General features: G+C 47.0%; 1 protein-coding gene across 1 annotated transcript; it reads left to right on the top strand.

The window, feature by feature from the left end:
- Window positions 1-1,129: 1,129 nt before the first annotated feature.
- LGI2 (leucine rich repeat LGI family member 2) lies at window positions 1,130-24,322 on the top strand. Its single transcript, XM_028143622.2, has 8 exons — window positions 1,130-1,332; window positions 3,200-3,271; window positions 5,072-5,143; window positions 7,188-7,259; window positions 12,948-13,019; window positions 13,687-13,856; window positions 19,842-20,006; window positions 23,505-24,322. Exons 1-8 carry the CDS (start codon window positions 1,130-1,132, stop codon window positions 24,320-24,322), a joined length of 1,644 nt encoding a protein of 547 aa, XP_027999423.2.
- The last annotated feature ends 254 nt before the right edge of the window (window positions 24,323-24,576 follow it).

Here is a 24,576-nt window from a genome sequence, read left to right on the forward strand (position 1 = left end):
CAATTCCCATCCCAGGCTCCAATCCCCACCTCTGCCCAGCCATTTACTCCTAAACCACCAGCCAGTTACTGGTGCTTTCTGTGCCTCAGTTTCCTCACCAGTAAATTAAGGATATTAATGGGAAAGATTAAATGAACAGCGCCTAGAATGCATCATGCACGAAATCTCTGTTAACAAGCACCCCAGTCCTTTAACTGGGGTGGGTGGGGTGCCAGAGAGCATGGAGTGAGGGGAAACTTTCTCTGCCTTTTTAGCTCTGTAGCAAGCAGCAGGCAGGCCCAGAGCGCAGGGGCGCACCCGGCTGTGGCAGGCTTTCCTTTCTCCATCCCTTCGGCAGGGAAGGTGGCTGGCTTGGCTTCAGGGACCCCACGGTGTCCTGGGAATGGCAGCCAGACCCCACTGCCCACCGCAAACGACAAGCGAAGCCATCCCGCCCAGCTCTATGGCAGCATTCGTTTCATTTCTTCTTTTTTTAGAAGCTGCTCCACCTTCTGCACTCTTCAAAGCACCCAGGACGAAATCTCCCTTCCCAGCCTTCAAGCCAGTTCCCGGGCCCTATTTCCCCCCCTTCTCCCTGGTCAGGTTTGGCCGGGCAAAAAGCAAAAAGAGCTGGTGGAGGGACTGCGGGCACCCGATTCCCACCGCCCCGCGGGCCCCAGGGGGTCTCCCTCCAAGTCCGGCCCCTCCCCTAAGGTTACCCAACTTTTTCCTCTTCCCGCAGCTCCCGGGGCGGGTGCGGGAGGGTCCGGAGGGGTGGTGGCCCGGGGCGCGGCGGGGGCGGGGCGCGGCCCCCTCTCCCTGGGGGCGGGCGCCCGCCCCGCAGTCTTCATTGGCCAGAGCGGGCTGCGGGCGCTAGTGCTGATGTCAGGCGGGCGCGAGTGCGGCGGGCGCAGCGGCGGCCGCCCAGCAGCCCGGGCTCGGGTGGGGGGGCGCCGAGTGGGGGTGGCGGCCAGCATGCTGCTCGGCTGCGGCTCGGCCTCCCACACCCGCGGCGCCCTCATCCTCGCCAGCAGCGGCGGCGGCGGCGGCGGCGGAGCAGCGAGCGGCGCCCGGGTCTGCAGAGGCGCCGGGTCCGAGCGCGCGGCGCGGCGGCGGGGATCGGGGCCGGGGCGGGGACCGGGGACCCGGCATGGCGCTGCGGAGGGGCGGCGGCGGGGCGCCCGGGCTGCAGCTGCTGCTGCTGCTGCTGAGCGCCGCGTGCCTGGTCCCGCCGAGCGCGCAGGTGAGGCGGCTGGCGCGCTGCCCCACCACTTGCAGCTGCACCAAGGAGTCCATCATCTGCGTGGGCTCTTCCTGGGTGCCCAGGGTCGTGCCGGGCGACATCAGCTCCCTGTGAGTCAGTGGGACCCGTCCAGCCCAGGGAGTTGGGACGGCGCGCCCTGACCCCACTCCTTAGCGGGTTTCTCGGTGTTTGGGTGGGGGCGCGCTGTGGGTGGAGTCTCAGGCCCTGGGGAGGATGGAGGGGGCCGGGACGCGGAGTCTGGGGACCCGGACAAGTCCCTGTAGAAGTGCTTCTCCGAGTGTGGCCCGCGGGCCCGCTGCATGGGACCCCCCCTGGGGGAGATTGTGCCGGTGCAGATTCTGGGGCCCGCGCTGATTGCAGCAGGGGCTCTGGAGTGGGGCCTGGGGGTGTGCATGTGGCGTCCCCAGGGAATTCAGAGATGCACTAAAGTTTGGGAGGATGTGTGCGTGGGGGCGGGGGCAGTGTTGTGTGTGGGCATGCAGATGCAGTGAGCGTGACTGGAGTGAGTGTACCCAGGAAGGGTGAGGCCTCACTGTCCCACCTCAAGTCTCAACCGCGGCCTCATCCCGACCTCTGCACAGCTCAGGATGGGAAGAACTCAGTAAAGTCATACAGCCTCCGGAAGGGGGGGGGGGAGGTGCCCCATGGGGCCTGGAAGAGGGGACACAGAGCTTGGAGAGTCTTGGGGCAGGTGGGGCACCCAGCCTCGTGGTCAGGTGCTGGAAGTCAGCCTGACTTCCTGCCCGGAGTCCACGCCGGCTTCTCTCCCTCCCTCCCCCCTCCTCCGCACCACATATTATATTGGCTGCTTTCTCAATGATGGAGGAGCTGATGGGAAAAGGCTCCACATCATTTACCCACCTACTAAGAGATGCTTTCAACCTGCCGGCACGTGGCCTCTCAAGCCGCATGACCAGCTCTCCTAATGGCTGTGAAGGGGCTCCGGGCGCTATCTTTCCTGCTGACATGACTCCCTGCTCGGGCCAAGGTGCTGGGGATGCCCACTCCACGCAGAGGCAGGGAATTCCCAGGTGGAGCAGCTGTGCTCAGGGCACTTCCTCCTGCACTACACTGCCCTGCCTCCTCCCCTGGGCAAGGCACAGAGGCCTGGACCCGGGAGTGAAGGGCTTCTGTTTGCATTTCTAGAAAGTTAGGAGTCTGGCTGGCAGGCGAAGAGGGCCTTTTTGGTTCCTCATATTGCTAAATCGGGTGACATGGAGGATCCCAGAAATTAGAATTCCCCTTGTTAAATCCTTCAGACCAGCAGCTGCTTAATCTATCTGCATGCCAACTGAAGTCATTCTGAAATCATGTGTTGAGGTCCTGCTGTGGCCAGAAGGGGTGGGAGGGGGGGTGCGGCTGGTGGCACTAATAGAGCCAAGCCTCTTGTCCCCCCCCCCCCCCATTGATCGTTAAATCTGGCAGATGGCATTGCCTCCCACTGCACATCCAAGTTCAGGTGTCTCAGAGTTTCCCCCCAAGGCTTTCACGGTGCATTTAATCAGAAGTGCTTCGAGTGTCTTTCAGAGCTGGGCTCCCAAGGGGAATGCTTAATGCTGCTCTGGAGTTCCGTGGGCCAACATTAACGCTGTGTCTACACAAACAGAATCATGGGCAGAGGTGAAGCAATTATCCATTTGCAGCCAGGGCCTCCTGTCGTAGAGAAAAAGGAAGCAGGGGGATTGAGTTAAACGGGCTGAGATAACGTCTGTGGAAGGAGCTAGTCTGAGGGTAAAGGTTGCTGTTATTCAGACTGGTTTTCCTATCGATCCAGTTCACTGGGACATGAACTTGACTTGCCTTGTTCCCTCCCCGAGAAGCCCCGGGCCAGCGGTTTTAAGACTCGTTCCTGAGTGGAGGCGTGCGCAGTACAGGTGGAGGGTAAGGCTGACTGCCCATCCTGCCCAGAACCTCTCAAACCACCCAGGCCTTGTTTTGTTCCTCGCTTGCCTGCAGGAGCCTGGTAAATGGGACGTTCTCCGAGATCAAGGACCGAATGTTTTCCCATCTGCCTTCCTTGCAGCTGCTGTGAGTATGGCAAGTTCTCCCTGAAAATGGGGGTCCCCTGAGGTGTGGTCCTGGGAGGAGCAATCTCTGCGTCTTTGATATCAATTCTTCCTAAGATGCTCAAGCTCATGAGTAAGTCACGGCTGGATCTTAGTGGTAACATGGGCTGTGGTGTTCTCCCCAAGCTGGCTCTGAAGGCTCTTAGCCCAGTGCCCTTTCCTACTTCTGGCCCAAGGATTGGATTGTAGACCCCAGCCCACACATCTGGCAACTAGGAATGTGAGTCCATGGAATTTTGACTAGAGCTTCACCTAAATGAACAGTTTCTCTCACTTTAAGAGCAAACCTACAGTTTCAATTCTTAATGTTACTCTGGAAATAGCAGTATTTCTAGTTGACTGAGTACATAAACTGTTGGGAAGCATACTATGCATTTATATGCAAAATTTTATTTAATCATCCGATTATCCTGACAAGAAGGGTGTCTTTATTTTCCCATTTGACAGATGAGAAAGTTGAGGCTCAGAGAAGTTAAGTAACTTGCTCAAAATCACAGTCAGGATTCTAACCCATACTCATAACTGTTCTACATCCCAGCCCCTCTTGGCGAGTGCCTATGTCCTGCCCTGTTGCCCAGGTCACTTCATGTTTGCTAATGAAAAGAGAAGTCCAGAAAGCAACTTTCAAAAGCAAATCATTGACAGGCAAAGTCATGAGTACATAGCACACTCTCTGTGTATGTATTGGGTTCTTAAACTTGAGATGAATCAAAAGCAATATACTACAGAAAAACATGAAGAAATGGAATATGGATCACTACTCATCCTAAGTCGACTGATTGTTGATCTTTTTGTTCTTGAAATGTTATGTACCTACTTATAACATTAAATTCTGAAATTTCTTAATAACTCTAGTTCTATTAAAATACACTTTCCATAAGTAGAAATACAGTTTTAGGTACTTTACCCAATAGACTTAAGTTGTAACTATCTATTCCATATAAACTTTTACCAAGGAGACTTAGGTGTGACTCATAAAAAACTATTGGTGCTGCTGAAACCGGTTTGGCTCAGTGGATAGAGCGTCGGCCTGCAGACTGAGAGGTCCCGGGTTCGATTCCGGTCAAGGGCACGTACCTTGGTTGCGGGCACATCCCCAGTGGAGGTGTGCAGGAGGCAGCTGATTGATGTTTCTCTCTCATCGATGTTTCTAACTCTCAATTCCTCTCTGTAAAAAATCAATAAAATATATTTAAAAAAAAAACACTATTGGTGCTAAAGAGTATTCTGAAGACTTCCTAAACTTTTTTTATTATTATTATTTATCATGGGAATGTATAATATAGTAGAAAGGTATTTATTTATTTATTTATTTATTTATTTATTTATTTATGTCTCAGCTGTGTTACTTTGGTGAAGTCTCTTAACTTTTCTAGGCTCAGATTTCTCCAAAAATGGAGTTGGATTAACTCCCTTTAGATCTCTCTACTTCCATGATTGCTAGTGTATCATGGAACATTCTTTGGCTATTTAGTTGTGCTGGCTTTAGAATGCTTTGAAATAACAGCTTTCAGGGTCTCCCCTGAGACCCAAAGGGGAGAAAGGGTAGAGTAATGGGAGTGACCAGAAAATCTGGCCAAAGAGAATCCACTTGCTGTGTTCTATCAGCATCTGCGAGTTGGGTTGTGCATCTAATGGGCCAGGCTTAGGTTGAGAAGAACCCATATTTGCTCGTGGCTCAGGACATAGGGAAAGAAACAAATGCTTCACCATGGGACTCCAGGTTTACATCTCCGCATTGAAACCTGTCCTTTCTTTTCAGATTGCTGAATTCTAACTCATTTACAGTCATCCGCGATGATGCTTTTGCTGGACTCTTTCATCTCGAATACCTGTAAGTGCTGTGCTTTGTCTGTTTGCTGAGCATTTGGTCCGTCAGTACAATTGCTCTATTGCTTTCCAAGCCGAACAGCATCTCCTACAGAACTTGGGGGTGGATAAAACCCCATTCCCTTTCCAGCGCTGACCTTTTATAGTTCACTTGTGTATAAACATGCCGGGACAGGAGGAGGCTGGGGACAAAGAGGGGGAAAGGAAACAAAGAAGGAAAGATATCCATTCATTCTCTGCTGACATTTAATTTGCCATGTAGTAAGCACAATTGGAAATTGTGTTGGATATTTTTACCTCTCATAACGAGGCATGGATTTGCTGATCAGCCAGAAAGGATTCTGAGGGTTACTTAGTTTTAAATAAAGTCTCCCTATATGGGAATACAATGTCATGATTTTAATTCAGCTGGCCTATGTCCTGTGTGCAGTATCGCCTGGGAGCTGCTGACAAGGGTCTAATTTTCTTTTTTCTGCTTTCAAGAATGATTATTTTTCCCTTTTCAGAGGTGCAGTTTCCCTCCAGCAATGAGCTTTGCTCTCTCTCTGATTTCTGCCTTTGCCCCCCTCTGATGTCTTTTTTCCGATTAAATTCTTTCATCCTTGTCTTGTGTAACTTTGTAATAACATTAATCCCGTTATCAGATGGGATTTCCTTACCTGGCATTCAGAGGGGTTTTTAAAGCCTTATCTCTGCTTTCCTATCTGAGGTGAGCAGGTAGGTGTTTGAATTCCGAACACATCCTAGGTCTAAGGAAGCTCTCTGCTGATGTTATGGCCTCAGGAAGGATGTTTCTGGCGTTGTTTCTCCAGATGCACATACTATGTGTGCTCTCAGGACATTGTACTAGCATGCTTCACATGGAAGACAGGTAGGACTGCAGCGCTGAGTCCAGCTAGGGTCTCTCAAAGCATGTGAACGCGCCATACAAGGAGTGAATGTGAAGCTACCGGTTTTCTCCTGTGAGCAGTTCATCTTAGTGTCAAGATGATTGAGGAGGAGGTCAGCTTAGTTTATCCTGAAGTCTATCATGGCATAGACCCCTGATCTTTAAAAAGCAGGCAAGGGGACGTTCTCAGTGCAAGAATCAAGAACTATTTCATTAACGAATGGCATCGTGTGCCAAGCCTCTCCCTTGGACCATCTCATCAAAGACCCTCTTCCATTTGATGAAATGTGATGCCTTAAACCAGGGGTGGGGAACCTTTTTTCTGCCAGGGGACATTTGGATCTGTATAACATCATTCAAGGTCCACACAAAATTATCAACTTAAAAATGAGCCTGCTCTATTTGGTCAAACATTGAATTAACTCACCCCTAATGCCTTGGCAGGGCCAGACCACATAATTTCGAGGGCCTTATGTGATGCTCCCCAACCCTGCCTTAAACTAAGCTGTAGGTCTCTATGGCCCGAGGGCATCATTGTAGTGCATCAATTTCTCACCAAGATTTTACAGCATGGCCAGAGTTATTATTAATGCAGGATCCTAGCTCAAGCCCCGGGACGTTTCAGCGCAGAGAAAGAAGTTTGGCCCGCATTCAATGTCATTATACTTCCCACTTCCCTGTGCCTTCGAGATCTTGAGAGGACCCTGCCTCGTCACCGATTTGTTCTGAGATTAGACCGTGTAGGACATGATGAACTCAAGAGTTTGCCAGAAGCCAAGCTTAATGGGACTCTCCCTCAGCGAGAACTTTAATAAGGAGATGTGAAACAACGGGCTCCCCTCAAGGGACAAAGATGTTAACAAAAGTAGGAGTAGCCAGGCCGTGAAATGTAAGAAGGGTTGATGTCTGGGAACATTCCAGGCCTGCGGAGATTTGAACATTCTTGCCTTGGTCCAGTGCTTTCTTCTTTTTCCCCCAAACATGTTTCTATGCCTGTTGCCAACTCTGAATTTGAAGACGTGTGTGCTGCTTCTGGAGAGAGTGCAGAACAAACACTTGTGTCCATGTTTTAGATTTTGTTTCAAAAGCATGCCAATATCATTTCCTAGAGCTGCTAAGCTGAGAAAGTTCCGTTTGCTTATACTGCTGTTCTCCTTAGGTTCATCGAAGGGAACAAAATAGAAACGATTTCAAGAAATGCCTTCCGTGGCCTCCGTGACCTGACTCACCTGTAAGTCCTATGAAAAGTGTTGTCAATTTTTCAAGGTGCAAAGGAAGATTCCCTTCCTGGTGCCTCTCTTTTTCTTGACTGTTTTGTCCATATCGTAACATCCTCGGAATGAAACTAATTTCCAGGTTGCCCTAAAGGTTTCTATGTTATGGACCAATCACCAGTCCTCGAAAATAAAGACACACTTGTCTTGATTATCTTTTCCATCATTCTGGATTGTTGTCATGGACCACAGGACTGCATGTCAAGTAGGGAGCACTCTGCTTCCAGGGGCCTACCTATGTGAGTGACGGAGGAGATGGGGAGGAGACTGACGTGTATTGTGCACCTACTCTGTGCCAGGCACAGGGCTGGGTGCTTAGTGAGCCTTCTTCTCATTTTTCAGGATAATCTGTGAGTCCCCATTTTACAGATTTAGGAACTGACACTTATAGACTCATAGAAGAAGGTTGAATGCAGGGTCAGAATTAGGACAAAGTGGAATAGAGACATTTTCTGTGGTTCCTCAAATTTGAATGCAAATAGCTTTTTCTTTTATGTTGGATTAATCGGCAGCTTAAGCTAAGCTCTCTGGGATTTTTAATAGCTTTCTGGAGAAAAAAAATTCAACAAATTGATTTGAATTGGCATATCAGAATGAAGCAAGTGCACACACTTAACAAATGTAGAAAACTGGAAAAAAGAGGGACCGCGTTTATGAAAATGTAAAGATAGCCATTGTCTTGGTAGAAGCCACTTATTAGCCAGGATGGATATTTTGTGTCTGAGTCTCCATAGTCAGGTCATGTGTGGTAAAAAGAGAAGTGAGAAAATGGGAGGGCTTTGACTGGGGTGTTGGGCAAGAGTGGTAATATCCTTGGCGTGTATCACCCTGCCTGATACAGCATCTGAAGAGTTTACATCAAACCCTGATGTAGGCAAAATGTCTGTCCCTGGGCTCAGGGAGCACTTGGTTCTGGAATCCTACCAAGCAGAAGCTCTGCCTGAGTTCAAGCTAACAGAGTAAGGAGATGAGGGAGCAGAGTGGGAGGTCCAAACATCCGGATCAGCACAGTCATCCTGCTGAGCATCTGACTCCTGTTGGCATAATTACTCCAGGTTTTCTTTTCTTCCTGTAAACATCTTGATTTCTCTCCCCAGCAAATTCAACCTACATGCCCAATCCCTACATTCCTGTAGAGTCACATAGACTTGGGTTCAATCTCAAGGCCATCATTTGTTACTGTTGCTTAGCCTTTTTGAGCCTGTTTCCTCATCCTTAATGTGGGGATGATGATACTGACCCCAGAGGACTGTCGCACATGGTGGTTAATGTTTGCTTGCAAAGCACCCAGCCCATCACCCAGGTTAATGCTCCAGGTATGATTGGCATTGATATCATTGTCATCATCATCATCATCATCATCATCATCAACAACCTCATTCCCTTCCTCCAATCTTTAAGAAGTCTCAGTTTTCTCCCTGGAATGCTGAGTAGCCTTGGCAGTTTGGGTGGCCAGACAGAGTCTGCTAAGTAGACAGCTGTGGGCATCTGAGAGGAACAGCTGTGGCCAGATAAACCAGTTCCCAGAAGTCAGGAATGAGGGGCTTTGTTTTGAGCAAAGACTCTGGGCAGATTGTGAACCTAAAGCAAAGCCCATGAGACTGAGTTAGCCCAGATGTCAACTTTCATTTGACCAGTTGGCTATGGTCCTTGGTCTGGAGAACGTATAGGTACTGTACATGTATATTTGCATAGCTTTTACATGGGTGTATGGACTTCTCTACATGTGTCTATACACTGAGTGGCCAGATTATTATGATCTCTGAACACATACTAATCTGGACACTCAGTGTATATCCTATATAATAAAAGACTAATATGCAAATTGTCCCCTCTACCAGGAGTTCGACCAGCAGACAGGCCGGCCAACCGCCCATGTCCCCTTCCCCTGGCCAGGCTGGCCGGACCCCACCCATGCATTCATGCACTCGGCCTCTAATATATATATATATATATATATATATATATATATATATATATATATACACACACACACACACACACACACACACACTGAGATCATAATAATCTGGCCACTCAGTGTATAACTGCATTTGTGTGTGCATGCTTGTGCATCTGCACATATGACCATATGTATATATCAGATGTACATATGTGTATGAGGCACCTCCTTCTCTGTGAGAAATGCAGAGGGAACAAAGGAGTCCTCTGCTTGGGTCCAGAGTGCATCAGATGCACTAATACACCCATCTCAGCTTGTATTGCCACTTGACAGTCAAGCCCACCAGGCCCCCTCTATCCCCAGCTCTTCAACCTCATTTCCCTAAATGTCCTCAGAACACTGGGCTCTCAGGGGGCTCCCATGCATACCCAACTCATCTCATTCCTGGGCTTTCCTTCACATCCTTTCTCTGGCCTTGGGTGCTCTTTCTTCTGCCCACCATCTCCTGGGATCTGCTTTTCCTTCAAAGTCCAGATTAAGTTCTGTCTCCCATGTGGAGCCATGTGGGTCTCCCCTTCACTTCTCCTGTAGCCTCCCTATTGGCTCCACACACCCAGCGCCTTACTGTAGACTCGGGCCACACTGGTTGGTGCGATTTCATGGTGTTAGTTTTATCTCCCCAGCAGCAGTGAGAGCTCCCTGAGGGGAGGATCTTGCATTAGCTGTGTTCTTCGTCCAGCATCTAGCACAGGGCTAAGCCAGCAGGACATCCTTTCAGATTCACTGGTTGACCGGTGGGTTCCTTACTGAGCTGGATTTTCCATGTGGACTCTACTTCTGGGAAAGTCAGGTGGACTCCTCTGGGCTGGAGATGCATGTAGTCATTAAAGCATTTAGTACATTGTTTAAGAATGAACTGGTCCTTTCATTTCCCCACTTTTTTTTTTTTTTTTTTGTAAATTCTGAGCAAAGATCACATGTCAGCTCTCTAAAGTTCACTCCCGTGATGAAGGAAATCACTGTCTGGAATTTGCTTGTTTAAGTTTCTGATTTTTATCCTCTATAAACTTCTCCAACACCGGCAGGGTCACGTTTTCATGTAAAGAAACACGGGTCAGGTTTCAGGGCCCTGAAGGAGCGGTGCCAATCTGTAAGTAAAATCTAGGACAGTTGTTTCCAGCAGTCCGTAAAGCCCAAGGGACAGGTTGCTGTTAAGTAGTTTTAGAAATGAAGTAAGTGCCATGAATTTGTAGATAAAATGAAGTGGAAAGTGAGATGTTATGCACTGAGTGTGAGTGGGGTGGATGGTCCATCTAAATAATTCAGCTTCTGAAATCCAAATTGAATGCTTGGAACGGTTGCTGAATAGTCTGCTTTTTTGGCCTCGAATATCCCGTATGTTCTTATCACTTCAATACCATACAGTTCAAGTAGAAAAAAAATTAGCTGAAAAATTCCCCTTTAATTAGCTAAAAAAGTTTTTACTTTACATGTTCAGGTAAGGTGACCATCAACCAGAAAAAAATCAAAATAAACATGTTCTTTTTTAATGTCAGAAAGTATTCTAAAGTATGTTCAGTCTGATTACATATTCAGTCTATTTTCCAACATCTTTAAAAATGTACAGATATTAGGAAATAAAGGATAAACAAATATAAGAAATGGCATTTTAATCCATTTGTGGTTACCTAGATGGGAAGGGGTATCCCCATATTCTGTTAGTATCTTGAAGCTGGAATGGTTGGTTAAAATGGGCTCAAAGGCCCTAGCCAGTTTGGCTCAGTGAATAGAGTGCCAGCCTGCAGACTGAAGGGTCCCGGCTTTGATTCCGGTCAAGGGTATATGTCCAGGTTGCAGGCTCAATCCCCAGCATGGGGCATGCAGGAAGCAGCCGATCAATGATTCTTTCTCATCATTTATGTTTCTATCTCTCTCTCTTCCCTTCCTCTCTGAAATAAATAAAAATATATTTTTTAAAAAAAGAAAACATGTAGCATTTTAAAAAATGGGCTCAAAACTTTCTATTCTAGTTGAGTATAAGGAGGACACGCATTTCTTTAATTCCTTTTTCTGGGATGGGTCATTATGATGCTACAGAAGACTAACTTCATATATGTTTCATATACATATTTCATATATAAATATATATACATATATATTTGGTGATGAATTGCCTACATGTTTCTCATTTATGGTTTTGCTATTTGTACTCATGTGTAAAAGAAAAAAAAGTAGCCATTAGTTTCTTGGCTGACTCATATTAGAACACAATGCCTGGGGGAAATTACAGACTCAGTGTACATCATCTCAACACCCAGCATCTTTCAACGTCAGCAGCCCAGCCCCATGACATTCATCTTTAGCAGGATGGTGACAGGGCACTGCAGAATCCTGAATCATCCGAGAAGGAGTTGATGGTGCTCAGTCAGAGTCTTCTTCTGGAAGAGGGGAAGTGGGGGCTAAGATGTTTTAGAAAATTCTTAAAAACTAACAGCAAAAATGCAGAATGGTTTCTGGTCAACCGTTGTTAGTGAGAAAACAAAATCGATCACCATTATTCATTCCCTAAATGGGGTTCGTTGAGGTTTAATATTATTGTCAGGGTTAGAGCTGAGGGTCTTTAGGTAAAAGCATATTTACTGAGTCCTTTCTTAGAGTGACAAGTGATAAAATTCATTAAATGGACCAATAGGGAACTTCTTGGTACACGACTGTCCATCCCTTTTTTAAAAAAATCATTGTCATTTTAGTGCATAATTCATTCAACAAAGATTTACTGAGTACCTACTATATGCCAGGCCATGTTCTATGAGCTGAGGATACAGATGTGGACAAACAGACAAATCTTTTCTCATGTTGCTTACGTATAGGATGAATACACAGTCAATAAACAAGTAGATAAATAAAATGTATAGTATGTCAAGTAACAGTCGTGCAATGAGGAACATAGCAGGGGAGGGAGATGTGTAGAGGTCAGGGAAGGTGGTGATAGCTGCGGACAGATGTAAGAAGGTGATGGAGTGAGCTGTGGGGTGTCTGGGGAAAGAGCATTCTAGGCAGATGGACAGCAAGTTCAGGCCATGAGCTGGGGCTGTGTTTCTCCTGTTTGAGAAATAACGAAGAGGCCAGTGCAGCTGGATCTTGGTGGTTAAGATGTCCCATCGGTAGGTGGGAATGGAGGTAAACTAGACCAGTGGTCGGCAAACTCATTAGTCAACAGAGCCAAATATCAACAGTACAATGACTGAAATTTCTTCTGAGAGCCAAATTTTTTAAACTTAAACTTCTTCTAACGCCACTTCTTCAAAATAGACTCGCCCAGGCCGTGGTATTTTGTGGAAGAGCCACACTCAAGGGGCCAAAGAGCCGCATGTGGCTCGCGAGCCACGGTTTGCCGACCACTGAACTAGACAATGGAGGGTCTTGCATGCCATCAAAGGGACTATGGCTTTTATTTTGAAAACATGAGTGCTACCTGAGGCTTAACCAATGTATATCAAGAGCTTAATAAATGCTTATTTTAAAAACAAAAGACTTCCATTGTACCCCAGAATTTATATTATTTTTTGTATAACTACACTCAGTTCTTTATCTCAGTATCGATGACCAGAGCCAGAAATTGAACCATGTTGTGCTGAAGAGGATTAGAGCTCTGTTTGAAATAATGACTTTATTTAAGGAACTTCAGAGTAATAGGGCATGAAGATAATAACCACATTAAAATGTTACTTTCTGGTTCTAGCTCTTTGGCCAATAACCACATAAAAGCACTCCCAAGAGATGTCTTCAGTGATTTAGACTCCCTGATTGAACTGTAAGTAATGAAAATCAAGTTTGTGTCCGCTTGTGCTTGTGCCCCAGTAAATCCTGCCATTAAGTCCTCTCTCCCCCTTTGCTGCCTTTCTCTTACACTGTAGCTCAAGAACCTATGACAGAGCTGTGCCCTCTGGGAAACACCATGGAGTCTGCATGGGGTTGGGTTGTGTCATTTTAGAATATCCTTAGTAGCCTTAGGTTCCTTCCCCGAGATAGCGTATCCATCTGATCTACCTTCTAGTGTTGGTCACTTTTTACTGCACGTAGTTTACCAAGATCTTAGCGTTTCAAGTGTGTTTGTGAAAACTGGTTTCCTGGAATGTCCTGTTCGTGTTTGTGTGAACCTGTGTTGGCTGGTGTTCTGTCATCGTTCCCGTGTCCAGCATGGCATGGCGACAGTTTCAAGAGAGTTTGGAGAAATGGTGGTATGTTAGCTCTGAAAGCTCCCTGTAGGCTGTCCAGTTAAAACCAGAGGCACTGAAGACTATTAAATAAAGTCAGTGATAAGAACAAAAAAATAGGATGTATTAAATATAAAAAAATTTAAATTACATTTTGGGGTGTTAAATATATCAAGATATTAATAATTCTGGAGTCTCCTACCAGTGCCCAAACATTTGAGGCATGTCTGTTTTCCTGTGCCTGTACTTGGTTTTGTTTTTTAGAGATTTAAGGGGCAATAAATTTGAATGCGACTGCAAAGCCAAGTGGCTGTATCTGTGGTTGAAGATGACAAATTCCACCGTTTCGGACGTGCTGTGTATCGGTCCCCCGGAATATCAGGAGAAGAAGCTAAACGATGTGACCAGCTTTGACTACGAATGCACAACTACAGGTTTGCAGATCCCCTGTCACCAAGGCGGTTAATTAGAACAATCCCTGTGTCTTCCCTTTAGCTTGTCAACAGGGACTGGGGAAAAGTTGTTGCAAAAACTTTCTGTCAAAGTTATTTTAGATGAAATTTAAGTTCCAAAAGGTATGCACTGATGTGGTAAGGAAAATATCTCAACAGTTTAGATTTTTGTTAACTGCACTGGCTTTATTATCGATTCTTTACAAAATTTAAATTTCTCTAAAGATTTTTTTTAAAGTCAAATATAAACTGGTGAGTTTGGCATAAAAACATTTTCAAGTCAGTTTGGGTTTCCATAGAAAGCCAGTGCAGAGAGGCCAAAACTTCTGTTTTCTTGATTGGATTACATGAATTTTATTGAAAATTTAAGTAGTAAATACGAGACTTTAAAAATCTATAAATTGCGTTTGTAGTCCCATCTAAAAAAAGATAACTAGGTAAATTATAACCAAACTAGGCAAAGTAGAAATATAAGTTAAGAGTTAATTGTCAAAAGAGGAAACTCACATTGAGGGAAAAATGTAAAGTTTGATTTTGTTTTCCAGGACCTACCTCAGGGTCCAGTTTATACATTATAAAGATAAAATTAAAATACTAACTGCCTCAACTCTCCGCACATCTTGTAGAGAGCAGGTGAGTGTCTCCATATGAAAGGCTTACATAGAGTCGCCACAGCTTCCGACTCCAGATGTTATTTGTTTTTTAATCCTCACCAGGGGATATATTTTCCATAGCTTTTCAGAGAGTGGAAGGGGGCGGTGGAAGAGAGAGAGAGAGAAGAGAGAGAGAGAGAGAGAGAGAGATGACAGAAACACATCAACTGGTTGCCTCCCGCATGCACCCCGACCAGGGTGCAGGGAGCAAACCCACAACCCAGGTACATATCCTTGACTGGAAATTGAACCCTGAATCCTTACGTACGTGGCCTGATGCTCTAACCACTTAGCAGCACCAACCAGGGCTAATACCAGAGGAGAAAAGATCAATCCACAGTATGAAACCTGCTTTATCAGACTTAGAAAAGTAAACAGGCTGAGATTTGATATCTACAGGGCTTCAAGGCATGTCAGTAGGAGCAGTATGAATGAGAAGGCAGAACATAGTTACCGAAACTCAAAAGACAAAAGAACTTCAAGAACAAAATATCCCATGTAGGCCAGTCCAACTGCCATCCTCCAAATAAACACTCGCAAAGTAAAAATTATTTCCAGATGTCTTTGTAAATAAGGGCCCCTGCAATTCTCTGTTCTTTTCTGAGAGGAATCTGAAATCTTACGGGAATGACCTTGTCTTTCATCACCAAACAGGGGCTTATTCAGCTGTGTAATCGGCAGGTGCCCTTTAGCCAGCGCGGCTGCGTCAGGTTATTCGCTGTATTGTGGAGGAGTGCAAAATATCAGAGAGGTCGAGTCAATGACATTTGCACCGGAAGGTGGCATCCAAGGCCATTGGGTATGAAATGCTAAACCAAAGCTCGTTGGGGCTGCTTCTACCTCTTCCCCAGCTTTTCTAGAGAGTTCCCTAACCCCCAGGTGAAATTAGCAGCTTTTCCATTGTTCTAGTCACACCTGGTCATAGTAAATGAAAAGTTTGCCAAGCTCTGAGAGAAAGGACACGGGCTATAGAGGGACTGAGGGACTTGGGAATAATTTACATGAGACAACCTTATTTCTGAGCTTAGAGCCCCATGGATGGTTATGAAAACCATCTGAGCTCTGATAATTGTCATGGGAACAGAGGGCACTTGGAACTGAGGTGACCACATCCTGAAATCTGTCATAAACCCAGAGTCCATGTCATAAACCCAAAATCAGTGTGAGTCCCTAACACATTTTAGGGCATTCTCTCTCTTATATACAATGAGTGACCAGATTATTATGATCTCTGATATATCAGTGTATATCCTATATAATAAAAGGCTAATATTCAAATTGTCTCCTCAACCAGGAGTTCGACCAGCAGGCAGGCCGGCTAACCGCCCATGTCCCCTCCTCCTGGCCAGGCTGGTCAGACCCCACCCATGCACGAATTCATGCACCGGGCCTCTAATATATATATATATACACTGAGTGGCCAGATTATTATGCATTCAGAGATCATAATAATCTGGCCACTCAGTGTATATCTTCACTAAACAGCTTCCTATTAAAATCCAGAAAGTCATCACACCTCCCTGGTAACAGGAAGATGAGGATTCTATCTTTGTTATTGTTTTATCCCTTTAAGAATCATGGACAAATGGCCCTGGCTGGTGTCTCTCGTGGTTAGAGCATCAGCACCATGCACCAAATGGGTCACCGGTTTGATTCCTGGTCAAGGGAATGTACCTGGGTTGCAGGTTCAATGCCTGGTGGGGTTTGGGAGGGGGTGGGAGGCAACCAATCAATGTTTCTCTCTCCCCCCACTTCCTTTCCTCCCTTCCCCTCTCTAAAAATCCATGGAAAGAATATCCTTGGGTGAGGATTAACAACAACACCAAAAAAGAATCATGGACAAAGGGCCTCTTGCTCCTAGGGTCTTCCATCATGAAAAAAAAAAAAGGCACAGGCAAGTTATAACCTGTCCCCAAATAGAGTCCTTGCCTTGTAAGAACATAGGTCAATCGATGGTGAGTTTTGGGCTCCTCTCTCCTGCTCAGATAAAGTGTCATCGTCTGGGCTTTATTAGAGGCTGGGAGGAAATGCGTGAGGAAGAGGGAAAGCCCATTCCTAGGTCATGGGACTGTTACCGCACCCTCACCAAGGAGGTGGGAAGAAGTGCATCTTCTTAGTGTATTATTTCCTCCGTGGCTCAGATTTTCAGGAAAAGAGTGAGTTCTTGAGGTGGAGGAGGCGAGGCAGACGCTGTTCTTCCCAGGGAGAGAAAGGTACTGGTACCCACTCTGTTCCCGGCACAGGGGTGTAGTTAGCACCACGAAGCACCCTGGGCTGTGTTCAGCTCTCTAGATTAATCACAGTCCTTCCCGAACCTTCCGCCTCAAGTCTATTTTTATCCACCTCAGAAATCCCTGTTACCTGCTCATGATTCCCCGTGTTAGGTGGATAATTCACTAAATTCCTTAGAGGCAGTGAATTTTGCATCCTAATGGTCCTGTTAGCTGCCCTGTTTCAGGGCTGATGAAAATGCAAAGAGAAATAATGCATTAATGTGCAGTTTCTCTCCCAGTAGGGTAGGCATCATGTATAATTTATTCTCTGCAAGTGCTATAAATAGCTATGTAAAAATCTGTTGATTCCAGGGGGAGCCGTGCCTGAATTGGAAGAGTCCCACTGACATCATGAACTTAATCCAGTGTGAATGGAAGTGGCAGGCTTTTGCAGAGATCCCAATAATACTTAAACACTAGTAAATTGGTGTCATATCAATGCGCACATTCTCCGAGAGCTTTCCACGTGGCTGTGCGTTTGCCGCTTGTGAAAGACAAATTAAGATGAGGATGGAAGACGATATTTAAATTTGAGTCCCCTCCCTCCCCCATGCACACACACTCATATGTATCGATCATTTTATTCCACTTGTTTTTTTCCCTTTTCCTTCTCTCCCTCCTCCTTTTTTACTTATTATATTTTTTATTGATTTCAGAAAGGAAGGGAGAGGGAGAGAGATAGAAACATCAATGATGAGAGAGAATCATTGATCAGCTGCCTACTGCATGCCTCACATTGGGGATCGAGCCTACAACCCAGGCATGTGCCTTGACTGGGAATGGAATCGTGACCTCATGGTTTATAGGTTGATGCTCAACCACTAAGCCATGCCGGCTGGGCTGTCTCCTCCTTTTTTTTTATTTTTTAAATAAATTTTTATTGATATCAGAGAGGAAGGGAGAGGGAGAGAGAGATAGAAACATCAATGATGAGAGAGAATCATTGATGGGCTGCCTCCTGCACGTCTCCTACTGGGGATTGAGCCCACAACCCGGGCATGTGCCCTTGACTGGAATCGAATGCAGGACCCTTCAGTCCCCAGGCCGATGCTCTATCCACTGAGCCAAACCAGCTAGGGCTGTCTCCTCCTTTTTTCTGAGGAGGGGTTGTGGAGGGAGAAAGGGGTCTCCTATTAGCAATTCGATTTATAATTCAAATGAGTTAACTGTCTGTGTTGTGCAAGATACTCAGTTTATACAAAATATGATGAAACCGATGTTTTGGGAAAATAAATGACAATCAGACCATTGAAGGCCAGATTTGTAAAATGCTCTCCAGTCTGGCAGCTCTTTCCTCATTCTGGGAATCGTTAATAAAACGCTGACTTTGGGGCCTGCACTTTAAATGACCTGCGTTTTTAAGCAGACGCTCATGTTTCTGGGAAGCCAGCGTGCGGCCGGGGGCCAGACTAGAACAAGCCGCTCGCTCCAGGCATCGCATGCATGTTCAGAAGCTTCTGCAACCCTGGGTTAGACGAATGCCCCTGACAGAGGAGTGGTGTATAGGCCTCGGGGTTGTAATGAAAAGAGGGCACCTGTGTCCTCAGAGTCCTTGGCTAACTCCGGAAAAAGAGGCGGACAAGGCCGGCTGCCCTTTCCCATCTCGCCACCTGTGAGCACAGAGCCCTCGGAGCCTGTGTCCTCGGCCAGCGCTTCCTGGCTTCTACGCTGGTCCTGCGCGTGCCAACAGGAAAGAGTCGAGGCTGATGCTTTCTGTTCCTCTTGGGCTGATCAGCGCTGGCCGAGGATACTTAGTGCGCGGGATAGCTGGTGAATTGATGAAGAAAGTGGGGAAAGGACACTCATAAAGTTTAAGTTCTTTCTTTAGCCAGAGAGCCTTCAGGTGCACTGCTTCCTGGCAGGTTAAGTGCTCCCAAAAAATGATGGTGCACGTCTGGCTAAGGAGAGTCGCTCTGTGAGAAAATCCTCGCCCCTCAGTTCCCAACACTGTCCTTATTGGGGCCCCTCAAGTCCCACCTCCTCTGCAAAGCCTTCCTTGACCGCTCTAACCCCTGGGACTCTTCCTAATTCATTGGACACATAACCAGGCACTGTTGTTTACATCCCGTTATCCACACAGACTGACTCTTCAACAAAGCTATCCCGCGCACTAAGTATCCTTGCATCTGAGGGCATCCTCGCCCTGTTCCTTGGTAAAACTGTACGTTTCCTACTGAGATTTAAGACAGTGAGTCTGTCGTAGCTCAGGGAAGCCGTGTGGACGAGGAGTTTTAATTTCCCACTAAATGTAAGAGTCAAGCATGTGCTCACATTGGGCGGGTTCTCTGTTGCTTGAAAATGCAACAGACCTCCCGTGAGTGCTTGCTGAGCTGTCCAGACCCCAGGCAGAGCCGTCACTCATTGCACCAGGCCCAGGAGCCAGTGCCTGCCTTTCCTTCCCCACAGGGGGGCTTTATAAACCTCTGAGACCGCATGGGAGGGGTTGGCTTGGTTTCCAAACATGCAGGGAGCCACTGGGGGGCTGACTTCTCATGGTGAACCTGCCGAGGCAGCCTCCCCACCAGGGTGATGCAGAGCTGGGCGCGTGTTAGCACGTGGTAAGAGGATCCCATGGCCAGGTCAGCTTGAGAACCACCCAGCAACAGGTTTCTTTACTGCCCGGCTCTTCTGAGAGCGTTAGACACAGCTTTCCCCAGACGAGGCTGCCCACGGCCGCCCTGGTTCACGGAGGAATTTTCAGGGTAGTGTCAGGGGTGCTGCCCTGTGGCTTCCCTTCTGTCTGGCCTTTTTGAAAGCCAGGTCTCACCAAATGTGTTTAAAACATTGAGATCCTTCAGCCAAACCTGTGAGCTGTGTATCTCAAAGAAGCTGTATCAGAAGCTGTGCTTTCAGTCTGAGAGTCCTGTGCACGCCAGAACCTTCTGGAATCTCCCAGAGTCAAACACACTGGGATGTTAGCGTTGCTTCTTTCCTGTCCCCCCTCCCCTTTTTGGAACCGATGAGAGAAAGGAAAGAAGGGGTGGTCGATGACTCCCACAGGACATCTCATGGAGCTTTTCTCTTTAAACACCTATTCCCAGATTTTGTCGTTCATCAGACGTTGCCCTACCAGTCGGTTTCGGTGGATACGTTCAACTCCAAGAACGACGTGTACGTGGCCATCGCCCAGCCCAGCATGGAGAACTGCATGGTGCTGGAGTGGGACCACATCGAAATGAATTTCCGGAGCTATGACAATATCACAGGTGTGTGTGGCTTTGAGGTATTGGCCTAATTTCAGCGAGAGAAGAAATTCTCTGCCGTACCGAGGGACCTCTTGGCTTTCTCCCTTGGTTAGATTTTAGGGACACATTCGAGCCCATCCTCATCTCTGATTGTTTCATGACATGGTCCATTATTGGTGAGAACGGAAGCCTCAGGTGGTGATCCTGTTTGTTGTTGGGGATCCTTTTAAAAAGGGAGAGAGTGATGGGGTACGTGTGGTGGGAGGCATTTCCCTGGAGAGGTGAGAGGTCACCCCGAGAACCCCTTGATCTTGAGCAGTTATGGCACCTTTGATTGTACCAACTTTGTAGTAGCTAAACAAGTCCTTGCCTTTTGTTAAGCAGATTATTAACAATATGGTAATGAACACATGCACACAAGCATGTGTGCTCATGCACACACATGCACGCACATGTACACGTGCACATACGCATACATGTAGGTGTGCACATACACATGTACACATGGGCACACATACATGCCGTCACATGTGCGATCACGCACACATGCACATAAACACACCTCCACTGTCTAGCTGTTCTTCCTGCCCCCTTGCCAGGTCCTGGTGATCACTGCTTCCTTGCAATAAATGCAAACAATTAAGAATGCATGGTTCTCTAAATCCAGGCCTTTGGGACAAGACTTAGTGAATGATTCTCTCAGTGCTGGCAGGGGCTCCCAGGGACTTATGCTACTAAAAATGGAGGGTCTGCTTGCTTTTTAAATAAGTGGGTAAAGTTAAAATAATCTTGCAAACACTTCTCATTTATCAAGTGCAACCGGATAATAATACTAACTATATAAGCAGCGTCACAATGGCCCAACAGTTACCCCACGAGAGGATTTCCTTTAGGGTCCTGATTTGGAGATGGAGCAGCGTTTTGCTGTTCCAGCGAGAAGCGGATGGAGGTGGAATTTCTGGAGGGGGAGGCTCCTCGGGATCTCTCCGGCACCGAGTGGCTTCGCAGCAGGTGCGGGGATGTGGGAGGCAGGGAAAGTGTCGTAATGAGCCCCATCTCGCAGCCCTGAGAGGTCTGTGAGACACACATGCAGATGCCACGGAGAGGCCATTCAGATGAGCACGTTGCTGTCGGCCATCTGGCCGCCTGGTGCTGAGCTCACATTCCTGAGCGCAGCCCCGCTCGTCCAAGTGCAGAGTCAGCTCCGAACCGCACAGGTGAACCTGCCGAGGGAAGCCGAGGCTTCGCACCCTACACCCAGCCCACATGAAAGGAAAAAGGGAGGCGAGAGAGGGACTCATGGACCATGTGTTTCTGCCTCTCTTTTTCCTGACTTGGAAGGTGGTGAGGGGTGAATGAGCCGGCCCCTCTGCCTTCTCCCCGTGACGGGACGTGGGAGCAGAGTGACGCTTTGCTCTTGTGCGGGGAGAGCCAATGTCAGTGCTTGTGGGCAATGCTGGCTGTGGCTGTGAGGTGCCAGGTGCTGGTTTGTGTCATTGGAAACACACACACACACACACACACACACACACACACACACACACACACGATGATCTCGGCTGCTACTGACAACTCCATGGGCTAGAAGTGTTCACCTGGGCAGAGGCATTAGGGAGCATTTCTGAAGTCAGTTCTTTCTGTCTCTCACGCCCCTCGGCTGAGACTGGCAGGCCAGTGGGTGCTTCTGGGCAGCAGGCGCTGCAGGAGGAAGACCAGGGGCGTGCACCCTCAGTTAGTGTTGGCAGGCGGCAGCCCGGGCAGCTTTCGAAGAGCAGTGTGGTAGTTTAAACCCAGAAGCCTTAAAAAATGTGCACAATGTTTGACTCAGCAAACACATAAGAACACTCCAGATGGTTTTCCAAAAACGATTTCTCTACGAGGAAGCATGTTATTTACAATCATGAAAAGCTAGAAATAGCTGCAGTGTCCAATAGTGGAGGATTAGTTAAACAAACTACGGTGCATTCATACAGCGGAATGCTGTGTAGTATTTAAAAGTCTAGTTATAGAAGAGGAAATAACATGGGGAAATATTCACAAGTGAACATGGTCAAGGGAAAACACAGGTTAATAAGAAGCCTATGTATTTGTATGATAAGCTCAAATTTATTTTACTTGATGATTAAGAAATATATCAAGATATTAAGTGTCATTTCAGCATTTGCAGGACCAATGATTTTGATTTTCTTCTTTGTGCTTTTTGGTACCTTGTTGGTGGAGTGTAGGCAGCAGCCAGACTATCTAGGTTTCCTTTGGCTCCGGCGATCGGAAGAGGCCAATGTCTTCAAGAGCCCTTATTAAAACTGTTTCCTTCTGCCCATGAGCCCTCACTCCTACCATCTGACTGCCTCCCCACCCCCAAGGGAAGACAGCCATTTAATGGCCTCCTTCTGCCCTATGGAGTTGGGACGTGCTTTTTGAACATCATGAGGACAATGCATTTGGTCTGTCAGTGAACTTCCTGACTTGTACACCTGCCTCTAAAGACACAGAGACCCAGGTGACCAGCATTTACATATTTCTATGGAGCCACCATTTATAAAAAGGGTTTAATATTTTTTTAATGATGGGAAACTAGACATGGGCTAGAAGCATAAAATGTACCACCTTAACCACTTTGAAGTGTACTGTCCAGTTGTGTTAAGTACATTCACATTATTGTGCAACCAAAAGAACCCTTTTCGCCTTGGAAAACTGAAAATCTCCACCCATGAAACAACTCCCCATTTTTCCCTCTTCCCAGACCCAGGCAGCCACCCTCCCATTTGTTTCTATGAATCTGACTACTCTAGGTACCTCATAAAAGTGGAATCATACAGTATTTGTTTATTTGTGAACTGGCTTATTTCACTTGGCTAATGTCCTCAACATTTATCCACATTGTATCATGTATCAGAATTTCCTTCCTTTAAAAAAATATTTTTATTGATTTCTCAGAGGAAGGGAGGGGGAGAGAGAGAGAGAGAGAGAGAGAGAGAGAGAGAGAGAGAGAGAGAGAAACATCAATGATGAGAGAGAATCATTGATTGGCTGCCTCCTGCACACCCCACACTGGGGATTAAGCCCGCAACCCAGGCATGTGCCCTGACCAAGAATTGAACAATGACCTCCTTGTTCATAGGTCAATGCTCAACCACTGAGCCATGCTGGCTGGGTAGAATTTCCTTCCTTTTTAAGGCTGAATAAAAGCCCATGTGTTTATCCATTCACCCATCAGTGGGCACTTGGGTTGCTTCCACCTCTTGGCTATTGTGAATAATGCTGCTATGGACATGGCTGGACACATATCTCTTTAAGACGCTGCTTTGAATTCTTCTGGCTAAGGATCCAGAGGTGGAATTCTGTATTATATGGTAATTCTGTATTTGATTTTTCAATGGTTTAACTTTTCTATGGTTTCCAGCGGGGCTGCCCCATTGTATATTCCCCACCAGCAGTGCCCTAGGGTCTCTGTGTCACTGTGGAGGAGCATCTTAACCACGGCTGCCCTAATCCCCTGTCCTCTCTTTTGGGGCACAGGTCAGTCCATTGTGGGCTGCAAGGCCATCCTCATCGACGACCAGGTGTTTGTGGTGGTGGCCCAGCTCTTCGGCGGCTCTCACATCTACAAATACGACGAGAGCTGGACCAAGTTTGTCAAATTCCAAGACATCGAAGTCTCTCGCATTTCCAAGCCCAACGACATTGAGCTGTTTCAGATCGAGGACGAGACGTTCTTCGTCATCGCCGACAGCTCGAAAGCCGGCCTGTCAACGGTTTATAAATGGAACAGCAAAGGCTTCTACTCCTACCAGTCCCTGCACGAGTGGTTCAGGGACACGGACGCCGAGTTCGTCGACATAGACGGGAAATCGCACCTGATCCTGTCCAGCCGCTCCCAGGTCCCCATCATCCTGCAGTGGAATAAGAGCTCCAAGAAGTTCGTCCCCCACAGCGACATCCCCAACATGGAGGACGTGCTGGCCGTGAAGAGCTTCCGAATGCAGAACTCCCTCTACCTGTCCCTCACCCGCTTCATCGGGGACTCCAGGGTCATGAGGTGGAACCATAAGCAGTTCGTGGAGATCCAGGCTCTCCCGTCCCGGGGGGCCATGACCCTGCAGCCCTTTTCTTTTAAAGAGAATCACTACCTGGCCCTGGGGAGCGACTACACGTTCTCCCAGATATACCAGTGGGACAAGGAGAAGCAGCTGTTCAAGAAGTTCAAGGAGATCTACGTGCAGGCGCCTCGTTCCTTCACGGCCGTCTCCACCGACAGGAGGGATTTCTTTTTTGCATCCAGTTTCAAAGGGAAAACAAAGATTTTCGAACACATAGTTGTTGACTTAAGTTTGTGATCAGTGAATTTAAAGGACACACAGCACGAGCTCTTGGGAGAGAACTGAGAAAACATATTTAAAAGGAAGCCAGGTTCAGAGGTCTGACGTTAACACTGCATTGGGGAAATAGACGTGTTCCAACTTTTAGAACTCACATTTTAATCAGGGATTACATTTATTGGCTAACTGCATGCCATGTCCATCCTCCCATTTAAAAAGACATAGGGAAGCCTGTAATTCCTGAGAAACGAGTACAGTAGTAACTCTTACCA

Source organism: Eptesicus fuscus, chromosome 2 (assembly GCF_027574615.1).
Source record: "Eptesicus fuscus isolate TK198812 chromosome 2, DD_ASM_mEF_20220401, whole genome shotgun sequence".
Classification (NCBI taxonomy): Eukaryota; Metazoa; Chordata; class Mammalia; order Chiroptera; family Vespertilionidae; genus Eptesicus; species Eptesicus fuscus.

Bases quoted from the DNA above. Each gene is read 5' to 3' on its own strand.
- LGI2 (XM_028143622.2), top strand. From the start codon at position 1,130: ATGGCGCTGCGGAGGGGCGGCGGCGGGGCGCCCGGGCTGCAGCTGCTG. The intron at 5,144-7,187 runs GTAAGTGCTGTG...TGTTCTCCTTAG, and splicing joins CTCTTTCATCTCGAATACCT to GTTCATCGAAGGGAACAAAA. The intron at 7,260-12,947 runs GTAAGTCCTATG...TTCTGGTTCTAG, and splicing joins CTCCGTGACCTGACTCACCT to CTCTTTGGCCAATAACCACA.